The following is a 20,212-nucleotide window of genomic DNA, read 5'->3' as shown; positions in this document are numbered from 1 at the left end:
TCCGCAGGGGAATTGGGTAACCGTTCCACTTGATCTACCAGATCCCCTGCAGAGGGCGCCCTTAGCACACATTATTACAGATGATTGGCAATTAGGACAGAGGCCTAGGGGACAGTTTATTCTACTAATTTGAATCAACCACTGAAATAGCCATTCGACTCTTTTCCCTATAGAAAATTCTCAACACAAATTACATGTTTTCTTATTTTGAAAACATATTTGTTCTCACTCATTGTGGTGCCAAAACCTGTGAATTCAAGCAGTGTTCATATTTTTGGATGACATGTTTAATTGCAGCCTATTGTGTTGCACACATCAATTTCAAACAATGTAGGTTAATATTGACTATGTTGATTAATAAATATTGACTATGTTGTAATACGGCAACTTTTTTTAATCATCAATTGAGAAATGCGTTGCCAAAGCTGCCCTGTCTCCTCCCTGTTAGTGAATAATAGCCTACTATAGGCGTTCTTTGACCATTCTGTTGTAGGCTAGTCCACCACCACACCCATTTCCCAACTCCACCAAACTCTTTCTCTCACACACGCACTTCTCTCTCCAGCACTCAGCTTTGACAGCCCGCTCCATACACCAGTAGCTCCGGGAATGGGATCATCATTAGTGAGTGCGAAGAAAAACTTCCAGTTCTTCCGATTCTACGCTCTCCAAAGACTACTCTTCAAACTGCGGGGATAGCTTCGAGATAAAGCGAAAGCGACTGGCAGAAATAGATATTACAGGCGTTACAAGTTGATGAAAGGAGAGGTAACTTTACGCACTGTGGAACGACAAAGCGAAGTGGGTCAAGCGACAAATGGGGTGAAGTTTGGACTTTAAATTATATGACAACATTTACTACTGAATTTATGGGGTAGAAATCATTTGTAATAATTTAAAAAAATACATTAACATCACAAAGGTGGTAATTCGGATAAGATATCAGGCGCGCGGCGCGTAAACGTAGGCCAATGTGTTCGTGGATGAATGTGCTTGGAAAGTTTTATGTGGGCTAACCAACTATTCTCTGTGACTAGATTGCGGGTGATTAATAAACATTAAGACTAAGTAGGCCTAAGTGAGTGTGTTTTGAGCCAAAGCTAGAAACCAAAAAACTGCCACGGATCGTAATCAGCAATGGCAAAGTGGTTTAGTTCCGCCATCAATCTGAAGAACGGGACCGAACGGGTCCGCTCTGCCTCGGAGTCCGGCACTCAACCCCGAACCAGACACGGGTTAACACCGGGGACCAGTCTGAAGGGGAACCGGGTCAAGGAAAGTGCTGGAGGGATGGGCTCTATACTGACCGGAAGAAACCGGAAAAACTCGGCCATCGAACTGGGTCGGAACGGCTCGGGTACTGCCGGGAACTCGTTTAAGGACGGTAAGATCTGGGACAGTCTCATCCCTGGGAAGAGTAGGAAGAATTCCAAGCTCGAGGTGGGGGCATCTGAGGAGCATCGGCCCAACAGGACATCCAGTTTGGCGCATGCGTGCATCAGCAGGATGATCAAAGTGGACAAACAGGACAAGGGTCCCAAACATAGCGGTACAGGTGAACAGGTGGGATACGAAAACGAGAGGGGGAAGTTGGACATCAAAACAACGATGGTGAGTGGCGCAGATTTGGTACTGACATCTTTGTCAACCGTCTAAGATTGAACAAACAAAAATGAAAAAGGCATTTAGTAGTAACAATATATGCTATAATGCTATAATTAGCCCTACAGTGTTATTAGGCTTACTGTAATTTACATTTGATCTTGTTGTTTATTGTCATATGTGTATGGAAGCATATGGAAGCTCGTTCCCGCTAACGAAGTTATGAGATAGTAAATCATAATTACGTAATAGCGTGTGGTGTATGGCCAATATACCATGGTGAACTGTAGTATGGTCTGATATACTACGGTTTTCAGCCAATTAGCATTCGGGACTCGAACCAACAGGTTTATAAAAGGAAATAATGCACGCCCTAGAATGCCCTTCAGGCCAATCAGAAACATGTATTCGACAAAGCCATGGTATAACTCATGTTTGACGATGTTTGAGCTGCTTCTGAAAGCAAAAGTCGTATTGAAAACATTATTGGCATTGTTGATTTAGATTTTCATAATGGCTAAGATGGGAATGGTATCAATTTAGTAAACTTGCTAGCTTCTTCAGTGGATGTTGAACACATTTCTAGCAGTAAATGTATTCAATTATAGCCATGGTTATGAAAGGGATAATCAACTCGGGGCTCTATACATTCTCTGGAAAATAATGTAACTCCGTTGTGGAACGCTAGTGCGTCGTGGAACACACTTTCCACGTTGTTCATTATTTTCCATACAACACATAGCCCCACGTCGATTATCCCTTACATATGTAACATAAGTCAGAATTAGGAGATAGTAAATCCGAATAATGAGATACTACATCATAATTATGAGGTAGTCATTCATTATTATGAGATATGTACGTTATAATTATGAGATAATAAGTCTGGATCATGGACATTGAATAGTCCTGCAGGTCACGACCCCTTTTAAAAGGGAAATCTGTGATTCCAACAATAACAAAGCCTTTCCCCGCCACTTAATTGGTAAACAGCTGAGGAATGGGGCAGGAGAAATGTAACCACATTTAAATACATAGATGCAAGGACTCTCACAAACAGATGTAGGATCTTCATTTGATCCTGTATGCTACAGCAGGAATAGAATCCTGCAGCAACAGGAAATGTGAATTATTATGTGGATTATAATTCATGGCCATTTTTTGTATGGGTTGATACATTTTTCATTAGGGCAAATCAAGTCTGTTATTTTAAAGTGGAAATGACAAACTTTAGAGGCCTTTTTAATCCTCAAATAGACTACAAGTTTGCCATTCCTGCTGTGCAGGAAAATTCAAAGCAACAAAATTGACCAAATTAAGATCCTACATCTGTATGGATGCAAGAACTGACCATCTGTGTTGTGAACCTGTACAGTGTTTGTGTGTTTACAATTACAGTTGTTTACAAACAATGGAAAACTCTGGAACAATATCATTTTTGGTTCTCTCTCCATTGCTCTCTTTCTCTTACATTCTTCAAGAATCAATGGCTATATATTAATAATTCATTAATTGAATTAAACTCACAACTCACAACACAAAATCTGGAACAATACAGATCGCCTAAACGTATCTCCTAATAATGACTTACTATCTCAGAATTCTGACTTAGTATCTCCAAATAATGACTTATTATCTCAGAATTCTGACTTAGTACCTCCTAATAATGACTTATTATCTCAGAATTCTGACTTAGTACCTCCTAATAATGACTTACTATCTCAGAATTCTGACTTAGTATCTCCTAATAATGACTTATTATCTCAGAATTCTGACTTAGTACCTCCTAATAATGACTTATTATCTCAGAATTCTGACTTAGTACCTCCTAATAATGACTTACTATCTCAGAATTCTGACTTAGTATCTCCTAATAATTACTTACTATCTCAGAATTCTGACTTAGTACCTCCTAATAATGACTTACTATCTCAGAATTCTGACTTAGTATCTCCTAATAATGACTTACTATCTCAGAATTCTGACTTAGTATCTCCTAATAATGACTTACTATCTCAGAATTCTGACTTAGTATCTCCTAATAATGACTTATTATCTCAGAATTCTGACTTAGTATCTCCTAATAATGACTTACTATCTCAGAATTCTGACTTAGTATCTCCTAATAATGACTTACTATCTCAGAATTCTGACTTAGTATCGCAATATTATTACTTACTATCTCATGATTATGACTTAGTATCTCATTACAATGACTTACTAACTCATAGTCAGATTTTTTTTAAATTGGGTGGCAGGAACGAGCTTCCATACATATATGAGTGCACTGATATAAAGAAAGAACTGTAGCTCGGAGAGTTGTGATCAGTCTCTCTCTCCCACCTCAGCCTTTGTCTCTACTTCTCCCTCCCCCTCCTGTCTCTCTTTCCTCACCACCAGCCGTACAAAAAACACACAATGAGACCTAACCTCTTTCCCCAGTCTGTCTTCCTGTGTCCCTTCCCCTCCTGTTCCCTAACTGCTGTCACCCTCACACACAGACGCAGACGCAGACACACACAGACACAGACAGACACACACACATACACACGATACCTCTTTCTCCTCCTATATTTCTCCCCCTAGTGAAGGCTATGTTTGAGGCATCATCTAACACTGTGGTGACTGTAGCTCTCCCACAAGCAGCTCAGATCACTGTGGCGCCGCTTTGATGAAGATCATACAGGCAGTCAGACAGACACGTAAACACTCAACACACAGAGCCATGGGAGGGAATACACACACAGAGCACAGAGCAGGGGAGATTCCCCAAGAAACATTCCCAGTTCGTCAAGGGGACGTCTCCATACCAACTAGACTGTTACAGGTTAATTACACAGGTTATTGCAGTTACTCTGGCAGAAGGCCTACAGTATAGTACTGTGAAGGTTAGGGAGAGCATTTAACAACTTCTCTCCCGCTGTGTAGCTGATTATTCTGGAGGACTATGCTGACCCGTTCGACGCAGAGAAAACGAGGGAGCAGAGGGAGGCGGAGAGGGAGGGAGAGAACGATGGATACATGGAGCCCTATGACGCCCAGGTTATCATCACAGGTCAGTAAGGTCAGGGGTCAGATCTTGTCCTGGAGAGCTACAGGGAATCCAAGCTTTTGTTCCAGCACAGCGCTAATACACACTGGCTTAGTTAATCAACTGCTGGAGTTCGTGCTGGGCTGGAACAAAAGCCTGCACTCCCTGCAGCTCTCCAGAAATCAAGGTTGTAGACTGCTGCTGTTAAAAGGTTTTTAAAGGATCGGACTAGAACGAGACCCTCCTCTCTCTCTCCCCTGACTTCCTCCCTACTGGCGGTTGCTATGGGAATGGTGTTGTGCTGCGACAGTGGGTGCAGCTTCCTCTTGGATTTCCTGTCTCCTGCCTCTGTTTCCTTTACCCCATTCTCTGGAAAGGAAGTTACCTCCAGTTTCTTCCCCCCACCCCTTCCATTTTACTTTACTTTTGTGTGAAAAGAACCAAAAGACCCCCACCTCCCATCCCCCTCCTCCTGGTCTCACCCAATCACTTCCCAGAATTCAGGAAGAGGTCCGTTCTGTCATCCATTCAGGCTCTGTGTTGACCTTTCTTCCCGTAGCTCCATTGTTTAGTCACACAATAGCCCAGACACACAGGCTACCTGACGGCCTCCACAGACATGTCTGACCACATCACAAGCTACTAAGCTATGTGTTATACTCTTAGAAATAGGGGTTCCAAAAGGTTTCTTCGGCTGTCCCCATAGGCTGTCCCCATTGGTTCCAGGTAGAACCTTTCTTGATCCAGGCAGTACTATTTTGGGTTCCATGTAGAACCCTCTGTGTAAAATGTTCTACCTGGAACCAAAAAGGGTTCTTCTAAAGGTTTTCCTATGGGGACACCCGAATAACCCTTTTAGGTTCTAGATGGCATAGTTTTTTCTAACAGTCTATAACTGAACAATGGATCACAATCATGTCACATCAGCAGTAATGTTGGAATGGCAGAGTTGAGGGTTTGATATCCACATGGGTCAAACGGGCCTACCAAATAATGGCCATGTTATTGTTCTAATGACTCTGTAGGTATTCGTAGGCGGGGCTCCAAGGACCTGCTGAAGGTGTGTGTGCTGCTTCCCAAGGGAGATGGAGAAGGGGGCAAGCCCGCACCCCCCCACATCTACGACACTCCCTACGAGGGGCTGCTGGAGACAGATGGGGAGGCAGGAGGGGTGTGGATCCCTGTGACACGGCCGGAGTCAGACCCTCGCCCCCCTGGAGAGTATGAACTACCCTGGGAGTGGAGGAAGGAGGACATTGTCAGAGCACTGACAGGTAGATAGATATATGTTTTCCAGAGGGAGGGAGGTAAAGGGAGGGAAGGAGGGAGGTAAAGGGTGGGAAGGAGGGAGGTAAAGGGAGGGAAGGAGGGAGATGGAGGGAGATGGAGGGAGGGAGGTAAAGGGAGGGAAGGAGGGAGATGGAGGGAGGGAGGTAAAGGGAGGGAAGGAGGGAGGTAAAGGGTGGGAAGGAGGGAGGTTAAGGGAGGGAAGGAGAGAGATGGAGGGAGGGAGGTAAAGGGAGGTAAAGGGAGGGAAGGAGGGAGATAGAGGGAGGGAAGGAGGGAGGTAAAGGGTGGGAAGGAGGGAGGTTAAGGGAGGGAAGGAGGGAGATAGAGGGAGGGAAGGAGGGAGGGAGGTAAAGGGAGGGAAGGAGGGAGGTAAAGGGAGGGAAGGAGGGAGATAGAGGGAGGGAAGGAGGGAGGGAGGTAAAGGGAGGGAAGGAGGGAGGTAAAGGGAGGGAAGGAGGGAGGTAAAAAGAGGGAAGGAGGGAGGTAAAGGGAGGGAAGGAGGGAGATAGAGGGAGGGAAGGAGGGAGGTAAAGGGAGGGAAGGAGGGAGATAGAAGGAGGGAGGTAAAGGGAGGGAAGGAGGGAGATAAAGGGAGGGAAGGAGGGAGGTAAAGGGAGGGAAGGAGGGAGATAAAGGGAGGGAAGGAGGGAGGTAAAAGGGAGGGAAGAGGGGGGGAAAGGGAGGGAAGGAGGGAGATAGAGGGAGGGAAGGAGAGGGAACATATTGGATACAACAACGATACACAAACACACACAGTCCTCTCTCTCTGTCTCTCTGTCTCTCTGTCTCTCTCTCTCTCTCTCTCTCTCTCTCTCTCTCTCTCTCTCTCTCTCTCTCTCTCGCTCTCTCTCTCTCTCTCTCGCTCTCTCTCCAGCCCAGTTTAAGAAGGGAATGAGCAGTTTGCCCCCTAAAGAGGAACCTCCTCCACCCATCAGACAGCAGACTCTCAGTCATCAGCAGACCCTCAGACAGAAGACCTGGAACAAGAAAGTCCTCGTCCCCTCTCCCTCCTCCCCTACTTCCCCCATTCTCAAACTCTCTCCTCCCTCACCACTCTCTCATTCCTCTCCCCCCTCTCCCACCTCTCACTCTTTTCCCACTCCCAAACTTTCCCCATCCTCTTCTCCTCCCTCCACCACCTCCACACCCAACGCAGAGACAGCCAAAGTGGACCCCACCCTGCCCCTGGAGAAACAGAGGTAAGGGAAGAGGAGAGGGAGAAGGGAGAGGCTGGATGGGGGGGATTGAGATACACTATATATACAGCAGTATGTGGACACCCATTTAAATGAGTGGATTCGGCTATTTCAGCCACACCTATTGCTGACAGATGTATACATTTGAGCACAAAGCCATTCAATCTCCATATAGACAAACATTGGCAGTAGAATGGCTTACTCAGTTACTTTCAATGTGGCACTGTCATCAAATCAAATGTTATTGGTCACATACACATATTTAGCAGATGTTATTGCAGGTGTAGTGAAATGCTGGTGTTCCTAGCTCCAATAGTGCAGTAGTATCTAACAATTCACAACAATACACACAAATCTAAAAGTATAGAATGGAATTAATAAATATATAAATATTGTGGACATCAGAGTGGCATTGACTAAAATACAATAGAATACAGTATATACATAAGTGATGAGTAAAGCAGTATGTCAACATTATTAAAGTGACCAGTGATTCCATGTCTACAGTATGTACAGCAGCAGCCTCTAGGGTGCAGGGTTGAGTAACCAGGTGGTAACCGGCTAGTCATAGGATGCCACCTTTCCAACAAGTCAGTTCGTCAAATTTCTACCCTGCTACAGCTGCCCCGGTCAACTGTAAGTGCTGTTATTATGAAGTGGAAACGTCTAGGAGCAAAAACGGCTCAGCCGTGAAGTGGTAGTCCATACAAGCTGAAGTGATGTAGTACGTAACGCCTAAAAATCGCCTGTCCTCGGTTGCAACACTCACTACTGAGTACCAAACTGTCTGTGGAAGCAACATCAGCACAAGAACGGTTTGTGGACTCTGGAGCAGTGGAAACGTGTTGTCTGTAGTAATGAATCACGCTTCACCATCTGTCAGTCCAACGGACAAATCTTGGTTTGGCGGATGCCAGTAGAACGCTACCTGCCCCAATGCATAGTGCCAACTATAAAGTTTGGTGTTGGAGGAATAATGTTCTGGGACTGTTTTTCATGGTTCCGGCTAGGCCCCTTTAGTTCCAGTGAAGGGAAAGCTTAACACTACAGCATACAATGATATTCTAGACAATTCTGTGCTTCCAACTTTGTGGCAACAGTTTGGGGAAGGCCCTTTCCTGTTTCAGCATGACAATGCCCCTGTGCACAATGCGATGTCCATGCAGAAATGGTTTGTCGAGATCCGTGTGGAAGAACTTGACTGGCCTGCACAGAGCCCTGACCTCAACCCCATCTAACACCTTTGGGATGAATTAGAACGCTGACTGCAAGCTAGGCCTAATCACCCAACATCAGTGCCCGACTTCACTAATGCCCTTGTGGCTGAATGGAAGCAAGTCCCCGCAGCAATGTCCCAACATCTAGTGGAAAGCCTTCCCAGAAGAGTAAAGGCTGTTAAAGCAGCAAAGGGGGGACCAACTCCATATTAATGCCCATGATTTTGGAATGAGATGTTTGATGAGCAGGTTTACAATATGACATTCATCCCCATCCATTCTACTGCTCTGAAGCTCTAAACATTGTATGTATGTTTATTTCTCCCTCTCTTTCACCTCATCCCTCTCTTCTCCCCTCTCCCCCTCCTCTAGCTGGTACCATGGCAGTGTGAGTCGCCAGCAGGCAGAGGCTCAGCTCCAGCGCTGCAGGGATGCCAGCTTCCTGGTTAGAGACAGCGAATCAGGGACCAGCAAATACTCTATCGCGCTCAAGTTAGTGTGTTTCTGTGTTACACTTCTCACTCTTCAGTGAGCACTCATCATTAACCACTTTACACACCACAGACATGGAGGGTGAGCAGCATGTGTTGGAATAACTAAGCCCCTAACCCTTTGCTACAGTACAAACATCCAGACTGTATCCTCTAGTTATGTAGCTATAGCTCCACATCTTCCCCTGTTACTGAAGTAATATGGTCTCTCTCTCTCTCTCTCTCTCTCTCTCTCTCTCTCTCTCTCTCTCCTCTCCTCTCCCCTCCCTCCCTCCCTCCCTCCCTCCCTCCCTCCTCTCTCTCTCTCTCTCTCTCTCTCTCTCTCTCTCTCTCTCTCTCTCTCTCTCTCTCTCTCTCTCTCTCTCTCTCCTCTCCTCCCTCCTCTCTCTTTCCTCCCTCCCTCCCTCCCTCCCTCCCTCCCTCCCAGGACCAGTCAGTGTTGTGTCCATATCATCGTGGCCCAGACTAAAGGCAGTAAGGGTCTGGGTTATACTCTGGACCAGAGTAGCTGTGTGTTCAACAGTATACCAGAGGTGGTGCATCACTACTGTACACACAGACTGCCCTTCACTGGAGCTGAACACATGACCCTGCAACACCCTGTCCCCAGGCCACACTGAACACACACTGAACACACACACACACCACTGCAAAGGAGTAGCAGGTCTCACCCAAACAGCTTGAGAGGTACAGTATCATCTTGAGTTTCTCCAATGCACAGCCTAGTGGTCAAACCCTCACACTGCGTAGCACAGAGAATGTTTCAGGAGGGAATAATGTTCTGTACTATGTATTATGTCATGTTTCATATGGGCCCCAGAAAGAGTGGCTGATGCTTTTGCAGCGGCTAATGGGGAGCCTGATAAATACCAAATGCCAAATGTTTAGCTAGTTAGCCTAAGTACCTGTATGTGTAGTGTGCTCTGGGTAATATTAGGCCTCATTGATTTGATAGCTGTCTGTATTATCATCAGACACATACAGTATGGTGCCTATTAGACAGAAGTATGATCTGTTTTTGATGTGAATGTATTTGCACATGTGATGGTTTCTGCAATGACCCAGGCTTGTTACTGTAATATCCCAGCCTTGTTACTGTAATAGCCCAGGTTTGTTACTGTAATATCCAAGGCTTGTTACTGTAATAGCCCAGGCTTGTTACTGTAATATCCCAGACTTGTTACTGAAATAACCCAGGCTTGTTACTGTAATAGCCATGGAGCCAAAGCCTGGAATTGTAATATCCCAGGCTTGTTAATGTAATAACCCAGTCTTGTTACTGTAATAACCCGGGCTTGTTACTGTAATAACCCAGGATCTTTACTGTAATAACCCAGTCTTGTTACTTTAATAACCCAGGCTTGTTACTGTAATGACCCAGTCTTGTTACTGTAATAACCCGGACTTGTTACTGTAATAACCCGGACTTGTTACTGTAATAACCCAGGCTTGTTACTGAAATAACCCAGGCTTGTTACTGTAATAACCCAGGATCTTTACTGCAATAACCCAGTCTTGTTACTGTAATAACCCAGGCTTGTTACTGTAATAACCAAGGGTGTTACTGTAATAACCCAGACTTGTTGTACAATTCATGAAATACTGTAATGTTGCCTGGAATAAAGTGAATGTGCATTTAGTTTCTTCTGTTTTTTAGATAAAGGCAATTTAATAATTATAACACAGACACACAAACTTGAAAATAAAAGAGAGCCGCACACTCTAGGAGCTCAGATGCTAACAGACACACACACAAACACACACATGCACACACAAGCACACAGATGTGCGCGCACACACAGATCAGAACAGAAACACATATGACTTGGGTGATGATTGCCCCGTGATGAGAGTGAGAAGCTAACTACAGGATGTGTGAGCTGAGCTCCTCTTTAACCGCAGAGCCATTGACCTGGGTAGTAAATCAATTAGAGTTAGACACTACAGAGGAACATAAAGAGAGAGAGAGAGAGAGAGAGAGAGAGAGAGAGAGAAACACACACTTACAAATGTACAGACACACCTCACATTTACACCATGCACACATAAGTTACACACAAAACCACTCTCATTCACATGGTAAGCTTTTTTAAAAGCCACAAACAACAATCTTTTTTTGAAAATAATAAGCTTCATCACACATGTGGCCACCAGACGAGCTAAAGGACTTCTATTGTGCTTCGAGGCAAGCAACACTGAAGCATGCATGAGAGCACCAGCTGTTCCGTACAACAGTGTGATCATGATCTCCTTAGCCGATGTGAGTAAGACCTTTAACAGGTCCACATTCGCAGGGCCAGACGGATTACCAGGACGTGCTCACAGCTCAGAGTTCAACACCATAGTGCCCTCAAAGCTCATCACTAAGCTAAGGACCCTGGGACTAAACACCTCCCTCTGCAACTGGATCCTGGACTTCCTGACGGGCTGCCCCCAGGTGGTGAGGGTAGGCAACAACACATCTGCCATGCTGATCCTCAACACAGAGGCCTCTCAGGGATGCGTGCTTAGTCCCCTCCTGGACCACTATTGTTTTCACTATATATAATACCTCTTGGTGATGTCATTCAGAAACATAATGTTAACTTTCACTGCTATGCAGACGATACACAGCAGTACATTTTGATGAAACATGGTGAAGCCCCAAAATTGCCCCCCAAGGAAGCCTGTGTTACAGACATAAGGAACTCAGACAAAACAGAGATGCTAATGTTAGGTCTCAAGAAACAAAGAGATCTTCTGTTAGATCTGACAATTAATTTTGATGGTTGTATAGTCGTCTCAAATAAAACTGTGTGTCACACCCTGATCAGTTTCACCTGTCCTTATTATTCCCTCCAGCCCCTCCAGGTGCCACTTGGTACAGTATCCCTGGTGTATTTATCCCTGTGTTTCCTGTCTCTCTGTGCCAGTTCGTCTTGTATGTTCCAAGTCAACCAGCGTGTTTTTCCCGTGCTCCTGCCTTTTCTATTCTCTTTTACTAGTCCTCCCGGTTTTGACCCTTGTCTGTTTTTTGGACTCTGTACCCGTCTGCCTGACCATTCTGCCTGCTCTGACCTTGAGTCTGCCAGCCACACTGTACCTCCTGGACTCTACGTCACGGCCAAGGGTTCAAGGCTATCATGGGCGAATCAGTGAGTTAGGTCATAGGCAGCCTGCCACCTCCGAGACCACCCAACCATCCAGTAATCTGTCTACGATCAGTGGTGGGTTTGTACAGCCTACCGCGGCTCCTCCGGAGCAATATCCTGGGGATCCAGGAACTGTCACGCCTTGGTCATTGTATCTTGTGTTTTTGTTATATGTTTGGGTAGGCCAGGGTGTGACATGGGTTTATATGTTGTATTTCGTATTGGGGTTTGTATTAATTGGGAGTGTGTATTATTAGGGGTGTGTCTAGTTAGGCTTGGCTGCCTGAGGCGATTCCTAATTGGAGTCAGCTGATTCTCGTTGTCTCGGATTGGGAACCGTATTTAGGCAGCCTGAGTGCGCGTTGTATTTCGTGGGTGATTGTACCTGTCTCTGTGTTAGTCACCAGATAGGCTGTAATTAGTTTCACTCGTTTGTTGTTATTGTATTTTCAGTTATTTCATGTACCGCATTATCTTCATTAAAAGTCATGAGTAACCTACACGCTGCATTTAGGTCTGACTCTCTTCAAACAACAGACGAACTTCATTACAGGAACCTGCCAGGGTTTCTTAATGCTCCCTTATTTTTGAGCTGCAGCCATCTTCGTTCTCTTCGGACCGGTCAAAGATAGTGTATATTATTACGCTAATGTCAGGAAGGGCGCTCTCCTGGGCTACGGCAGTTCGGGAGCAACAATCCACCATTTGTTGTCATCTGGAGGATTTCATGGCAGAGGTGAGGAAGGTATTCGATTCTCCGGTATCCGGGAGAGAGGCGGCCAGTAAACTTCTTGAATTACGTCAAAACTCCCGTAGTGTGGCAGACTACAAGGTTGATTTTTGCACATTGGCTGCCGAGAGTGCCTGGAGTCTCTTTTCGATACCGTTCTTCACGGATTACCTGAGGTGGTAAAACCTCTACCCCCTCATCGCCCTCACCATTAGAATTGATGGACGCCTAAGGGAAAGCAGGAGTGAGAGGAGGTCTGGTCTCGGGCACACTCGTTCATCTGCTATGGCTCGCTCACCTTTGAAAATCATCAACGATCAATTCACCTTCGTGAATCATCAACGACGGGTGAATTGGATACTCCTGAGCCTATGCAATTGGGATGAGCTAGGTTATCGGTTGGGGAACGCTCACATAGGCTGAGTTCAAACTGTTGTCTGTACTGTGGAGGGGCAGGACATTACATAACTACCTGCCCTGTTAGGAAACCCTTGTCTTTGGTGGGTACAAGTACTCTGGTGAGCCAGACTGGGAGTTCACTAATTCCCATTACTCGCACACCTATTTTTGTGCTTTTGCTGTGGGGAGACCCATCTAAGTCTCTCCGAAGTGCTCATTGACTCTGGGGCTGATGAAAGTTTTATGGATGCTACTAATGTTTCTGAGCTTGGTATTCCCATTCAACCTCTCTCGGTTCCCATGGATGCTAGGGCACTGGACGGCTGCTCAATAGATAGAGTCACCCATAGTACTGTGCCCGTTCATATACAGGTTTGAGGTAACCACAGTGAGACCATACAGTTCCTCCTCATTGCATCTCCATGTTCCGGTTGTCTTGGGATTTTCATGGATCCAAAAACACAACCCTTTAATTGACTGGACCTGTCTTCACTGTCTTCAAGCTGCACATCCTTCCCCGAGACGTCTTCCTCAGGACGTTAAGCAAGGCTTTGGATGTTTCTGCCATTCCCACTGAATACCATGACCTCCTTGAAGTTTTCAGTAAGGCACGTGCTACTTCCCATCCCCCGCACCGTCCTTATGATTGTGCCATTGATCTTCTCCCAGGCACCACACCACCTCGGGGTCGGCTATATTCTCTATCCGGGCCAGAGACCAAGTCTCTGGCTACTGGGGCCATCCGTCCCTCTGCATCTCCTGCCATTTCTGGGTTTTTCTTTGTGGAGTAGAAGGTCCGTGCATTGACTACCGGGGACTTAATGACATTACAGTTAAAAATCAGGGGGGGCCACCATTTTGTCCAAGTTGGACCTTCGGAATGCCTACCACCTGGTTCGGATACGTGAAGGGGAAAACAGACTTCAACACAGCCAGCGGACTCCAGCTCCCCGCTACCACATTGGGCAGAGGGTATGACTGTCCACATGGGACCTTCCCCTTCGGGTAGAGTCCTGAAAACTATCCCCCCATTTCACTGGTCCGTTTCCCATCTCTAGAGTCCTTAGTTCCACTGCTGTCCATCTCTTGTTACTCCGTACCCTCTGTATTCACCCAACGTTCCATGTGTCTAGGATTAAGCCCCTGTCTCACTGTCCTTTGTCTTCTGTTCCCAGGCCCCCCACCCCTCCCCCGTGTCATTGATGGCCATCCGGCATACACGGTGAGATGTCTCCTGAGTGTTTGACCAAGGAGCAGGGGTTTCCAGTACCTGGTTGACTGGGAGGATTACGGCCCGGAGGAGAGGTGCTGAGAGAGGTGCTAGAGACATCCTGGATCCAGCCCTCATCACCGACTTCTACCGCCTACACCCAGGTTAACCAGGTATGCGCCCTAGAGATGGGGTTGGGGGTACTGTCACACCCTGATCAGTTTCACCTGTCCTTGTTATTGTCTCCACGCCCGCCAGGTGTCTGTAACGATCTTCGTCTTCATCGGATGAGGAGTAGGAAGGATCGGACCAAAACGCAGCGTGGTAAGTGTCCATGATATTTATTAAAACAGAACACGAAAATACAAAATAACAAAGTGAATACAAGAAATGAAAATAGAAACAGTCCTGAAAGGTCAAAACAGGAAACAACAACCCACAAACACAAGGTGGGAAAAGGCTCCCAAAGTAGGGTTCTCAATCAGAGGACAACGATAGGCAGCTGCCTCTGATTGGGAACCATACCAGGCCAAACACATAGAAAAGAAAACATAGAAAAAAAACATAGAATGCCCACCCCAACTCACGCCCCGACCAAACCAAAATAGAGATTAAAAAGGAACTAAGGTCAGGGCGTGACACTACCCCCCAAAGGTGCGGACTCTGGCCGCAAAACCTAAACCCATAGGGGAGGGTCTGGGTGGGCATCTATCCGCGGTGGCGGCTCTGGCGCGGGACGTGGACCCCACTCCACCTTAGTCTTGGCCCACTTAGGTGGCGCCTCTGGAGCGGCGACCCTCGCCGCCGGCCCCAGACTGGAGACCCTTGCAGCGGGCCCCGAATATGAGGGTGACTCTGGCAGCGCTGGACAGGCGGGAGACTCTGGTAGAGCCGGACTGGCGGGCGTCACTGACGGCTCCGGACAGGAGGGAGACTCTGGAGGGTCTGGACTTTCCTCCCAGTTTTGACCCTTGCCTGTTTTCTGGACTCTGTACCTGTCTGCCTGACCATTCTGCCTGCCTTAACCTCGAGCCTGCCTGCCACACTGTACTTCCTGGAGTCTGAACTGGTTTTGACTTTTTGCCTGTCCACGACCATTCTCTTGCCTACCCTTTTGGATATAATAAATATCAAAGACTCAAATAATTTAATCCATGCTTTTGTCAATTCTAGATTAGACTATCGCAATGCTCTACATTCCGGCTACGCAGATAAAGCACTAAATAAACTTCCGTTAATGCTAAACACGGCTGCTAGAACTTGACTAGAACCAAAAAATGTGATCATATTGCTCAAGTGCTAGCCTCTCTACACTGGCTTCCTGTTAAGGCTAGGGCTGATTTCAAGGTTTTACTGCTAATTTACAAAGCATTACATGGGCTTGCTCCTACCTATCTCTCCGATTTGGTCCTGCCGTACATACCTACACGTACGCTACGGTCACAAAACGCAGGCCTCCTTATTGTCCGTAGAATTTCTAAGCGAACAGCTGGAGGCAGGGCTTTCTCCTACAGAGCTCCATTTTTATTGAATGGTCTGCCTATCCATGTGAGAGACACAGACTCAGTCTCGACCCTTAAGTCTTTATTGAAGACTCATCTCTTCACTAGGTCCTATGATTGAGTCCAGTCTGACCCAGGGGTGTGAAGGTGAACGGAAATGCACTGGAGCAACAAACCACCCTTGCTGTCTCTGCCTGGCCGGTTCCCCTCTTTCCATGGGGATTCTCTGCCTCTAACCCTATTACAGGGGCTGAGTCACTGGCTTACTGGTGCTCTTCCATGCCGTCCCTAGGAGGGGTGCGTCGACTCACTGACGTGATCTTCCTGTCCGGGTTGGCGCCCCCCTTGGGTTCGTGCCGTGGGGAGATCTTCGTGGGCCTTGTCTCAGGGTAGTAAGTTGGTGTTTTGAAGATATCCCTCTAGTGGTCTGGGGACTGTGCTTTGGCAAAGTGGGTGGGGTTATATCCTGCCTGGTTGGCCCTGTCTGGGGGTACTGTCGGACGGGGCCACAGTGTCTCCTACCCCTCCTGCCTCAGCCTCCAGTATTTATGCTGCAATAGTTTATGTGTCGGGGGGCTAGGGTCAGTCTGTTATATCTGGAGTGTTTCTCCTGTCTTATTCTGTGTCTTGTGTGAATTTAAGTATGCTACCTCTAATTTCTCTCTCTCCCGCCCTGGGACCATGCCTCAGGACTACCTGGCCTGATGACTCCTTGCTGTCCACCTGTTCGTGCTGCTGCTCCAGTTTCAACTGTTCTGCCTGCAGCTATGGAACCCTGACCTGTTCACCGAACGTGCTACCTTGTCCCGGACCTGCTATTTTTCGATTCTCTCTCTCTACCACACCTGCTGTCTCTAACTCTGAATGACCAGCTATGAAAAGCCAACTGACATTTACTCCTGAGATGCTGACCTGTTGCACCCTCTACAACCACTGTGATTATTATTTGACCCTGCTGGTCATCTATGAACGTTTGACCATCTTGGCCATGTACTGTTATAATCTCCACCCGGCACAGCCAGAAGAGGACTGGCCACTCCTCAGAGCTAGGTTTCTTTCTAGGTTCCTGCCTTTCTAGGGAGTTTTTCCTCGCCACTGTGCTTCTACATCTGCATAGCTTACTGATGGGGTTTTAGGCTGGGATCCTGGATAGCACTTTGTGACATCGGCTGATGTAAAAAGGGCTTTATAAATACATTTGAGTGATTGTTCACCCACGACTGTGTGGCCAAGCATGACTCCAATACCATCATTAAGTTTGCCGACAACACAATGGTAGATCTGATTAATGACAATGAAGAGACAGCCTATAGGGAGGGGGTCAGAGACATGGCAGTGTGGTGCCAGGACAACAACCTCTCCCTCAATGTGATCAAGACAAAGGAGCTGATCGTGGACTACAGGCAAAGGAGGCCGAGCACACCCCCATTCGCACCCCCATTCGCACCCCCATTCACGTCGAGAGCTTCAAGTTTCTTGGTGTCCACATCAACAACAAACTATCATGGTCCAAACACACCAAGACAGTAGTGAAGAGAGCACAACAAAGTCTATTCCCCCTCAGGAGACTGAAAACATTTGGCATGGGTCCTCAGCCTCGTTATTGTTATTTTATTGTTACTCATTTATTTTTTTAACTTTAGTTTATTTGGTAAATATTTTCTTAACTCTTATTTTTCTTAAAACTGCCTTGTTGGGTAAGGGATTGTAAGTAAGCATTTCACAAATACCTTTTGTATTCGGGGCATGTGGCAAATAACATTTGATTATATTTTATGTTAATATGATTATTGTGTGTGTTCTGTGTGTGTATGGGAGGATATGGCTGGCTTTGGTGTTTGTGTGTCATTGAGTGTGTATATGTCACTGAGTGTGTCAGAATTCTGCTATATAAGGGATTACCAGGTTGCCATAGTGATTAGTGAGTGAGATAAGGCCATCTCTATTGGGAGGAGAAAGAAGAGGGTGAGAGAGGGAGATAGACAGAGGGAGGGAAGAGTGATGGAGACAGGGAGGGAAGAGAGACAGAGAGGGAGAGACAGAGGCAGATTGAGGGAGGGAAGAGAGATGGAGACAGGGAGGGAAGAGAGACAGAGAGGGAGAGACAGAGGCAGATTGAGGGAGGGAAGAGTGATGGAGACAGGGAGGGAAGAGAGACAGAGAGGGAGAGGCAGAGGCAGATTGAGGGAGGGAAGAGAGACAGAGAGGGAGAGACAGAGGCAGATTGAGGGAGGGAAGAGTGGTGGAGACAGGGAGGGAAGAGAGACAGAGAGGGAGAGACAGAGGCAGATTGAGGGAGGGAAGAGAGACAGAGAGAGATAGTGAGGAAGGGAGGGAATGGAGGGAGAGAGAGAGACTGCAACATAAAAGAGCTATGAATAACTGTGAATAAGCGTGGCCATACGCATAGCTCTCTGTTTGTGAAGATGGAAGTCAGAGGAGAAACAGAAATAAAGTAATTTACTGAACCTCTGATCCTCCTGCCGAAACTACACTCCCCAAAACACTTCCTGTGACAGACCCGTGCTAAACAACCAACACCATCCAGCCATTTACCTCTTTTCTTCCCTCCCTTTCTCTCTCTCCCTCCATCTGTCTCCCTCATTCGTTCCTCAATGGTCTATATATAGGTCACAGTGAGCTAGAGGCAGAGGAGATGGACGTACAATCGCCGCTGGGTCCGTCTATCGTACACTCACCCACGCATCCATCCAACCTTCCATAACTCAATCCATCCGTCCATCTTTCGCACTGAGTCCATTGGTTTGTCTGTATGTCTAGCTGATGGTGATAGAGTTTGCTGGCTGTGTGAACACATCCACATCTTCTATACATCCAGCACTGCATACATTAACCCTAGCGCAGTCAGTCAGTCCCTACACCGCCACAATATCTGAACCTGTTGAGTTGATAGGGCAGCAGTCAGATCTGAATATGTGACAGTCAAGCAGTGTCACTCACACAACAGAATGCAGCCGGCAATGTCTGCAATCGAAGGAGAGAGGATGACAGAGAGGGAGGGAGGGACTAAGGGACAGAGACAAGGAGGGAGCGTAAGGGAGTGTGAGGGGAAGAGAAGTACTCATGGGGGTCCCAGCTTCTAAATAATTCAGAGAGAGACTAAGCACTCAGTACAGAGGAGGAGCACTGTCAGGTCAGCTCATTCAGAGCAGAGAGAGAGAGCGAGAGAGGAGGGGGGAGAGAGACAGGTGGGGGAGAGAGGGAGAGGGGCGAGAGAGAGAGAGAGAGAGAGAGAGAGAGAGAGAGAGAGAAGGGGGGAGAGAGACAGGTGGGGGAGAGAGTCAGGTGGGGAGAGAGAGAGAGAGGGAGAGAGAGAGAGAGAGAGAGAGAGAGAGAGAGAGAGAGAGAGAGAGAGAGGGGGGAGAGAGACAGGTGGGGGAGAGAGGGAGAGGGAGAGAGAGAGAGAGAGAGAGAGAGAGAGAGAGAGAGAGAGAGAGAGAGAGAGAGAGAGAGAGAGAAAGAGATGGAGGAGAGGGTGGTGGGGGGAGAGAGAGATTGGGGAGACATGAGAGGGGGAGAAGTCGGGATAGAGTGGGAGTGGGGAGAGAGAGGTGGGGAAGAGATGAGAGGGGGAGAGGTGGGGGAAAGAGAGAAGCGGTAGAGAGGAGAGAAAGAGTGGGGGAGAGGAAGAGAGAGAGCACAGAGGGAGTACATAGCGAGTACAGAGAGAGTACAGAGGGAGTACATAGCAAGTACAGAGAGAGTACAGAGAGAGTACAGAGTACGGAGAGAGTACAGAGAGAGAATACAGAGTACAGAAAATACAGAGAGAGTACAGAGAGAATACATAGAGAGTACGGAGAGAGTACATAGAGAATACATAGAGAGTACAGAGAGAGTACATAAAGAGTACATAGAGAGTACAGAGAGAATACAGAGAGAGTACATGGAGAGTACAGAGAGAGAAAACAGAGTACAGAGAGAGAATACAGAGTACAGAGAGAGAATACAGAGTACAGAGAGAGTACATAGAGAGTACATGGAGAGTACAGAGAGAGAATACAGAGAGAGTACATGGAGAGTACAGAGAGAGAATACAGAGTACATAGAGAGTACATGGAGAGTACAGAGAGAGAATACAGAGTACAGAGAGAGAATACAGAGTACAGAGAGAGAATACAGAGTACAGAGAGAATACAGAGTACAGAGAGAGAATACAGAGTACAGAGAGAGTACATAGAGACACAGAGAGAATACAGAGAGAGTACATAGAGAGTACAGAGGGAGTACAGAGAGAGAATACAGAGAACAGAGAGAGTACATAGAGACACAGAGATAATATAGAGAGAGTACATAGAGAGTACAGAGAGAGTACAGAGAGAGTACAGTGGAGAGAGAGTACAGAGTACAGAGAGTACAGAGAGAATACAGAGAGAGTACAGAGAGAATACA

The 20,212-nt window shown here is 46.8% G+C and overlaps 1 protein-coding gene across 1 annotated transcript; it reads left to right on the top strand.

Moving 5' to 3' along the window:
• The first annotated feature begins 494 nt into the window (after positions 1–494).
• Positions 495–10,466, top strand: LOC118364636 (SH2 domain-containing adapter protein E-like). Its single transcript, XM_052509663.1, has 6 exons — positions 495–1,611; positions 4,531–4,657; positions 5,659–5,907; positions 6,798–7,122; positions 8,709–8,828; positions 9,255–10,466. The coding sequence occupies exons 1-6, from the start codon at positions 1,138–1,140 to the stop codon at positions 9,445–9,447; spliced, it is 1,488 nt and encodes a 495-aa protein (XP_052365623.1). The 5' UTR covers positions 495–1,137; the 3' UTR covers positions 9,448–10,466.
• Positions 10,467–20,212: the final 9,746 nt, after the last annotated feature.

The sequence above is a fragment of the Oncorhynchus keta genome, unplaced genomic scaffold (assembly GCF_023373465.1).
Source record: "Oncorhynchus keta strain PuntledgeMale-10-30-2019 unplaced genomic scaffold, Oket_V2 Un_contig_4917_pilon_pilon, whole genome shotgun sequence".
Classification (NCBI taxonomy): Eukaryota; Metazoa; Chordata; class Actinopteri; order Salmoniformes; family Salmonidae; genus Oncorhynchus; species Oncorhynchus keta.
The sequence above is the reverse complement of the archived record's forward strand: the minus strand, read 5'-3'. Positions and strand labels throughout refer to the sequence as shown.

Bases quoted from the DNA above. Each gene is read 5' to 3' on its own strand.
- LOC118364636 (XM_052509663.1), top strand. From the start codon at position 1,138: ATGGCAAAGTGGTTTAGTTCCGCCATCAATCTGAAGAACGGGACCGAA. The intron at 4,658-5,658 runs GTCAGTAAGGTC...ATGACTCTGTAG, and splicing joins CGCCCAGGTTATCATCACAG to GTATTCGTAGGCGGGGCTCC. The intron at 7,123-8,708 runs GTAAGGGAAGAG...CCCCTCCTCTAG, and splicing joins CTGCCCCTGGAGAAACAGAG to CTGGTACCATGGCAGTGTGA.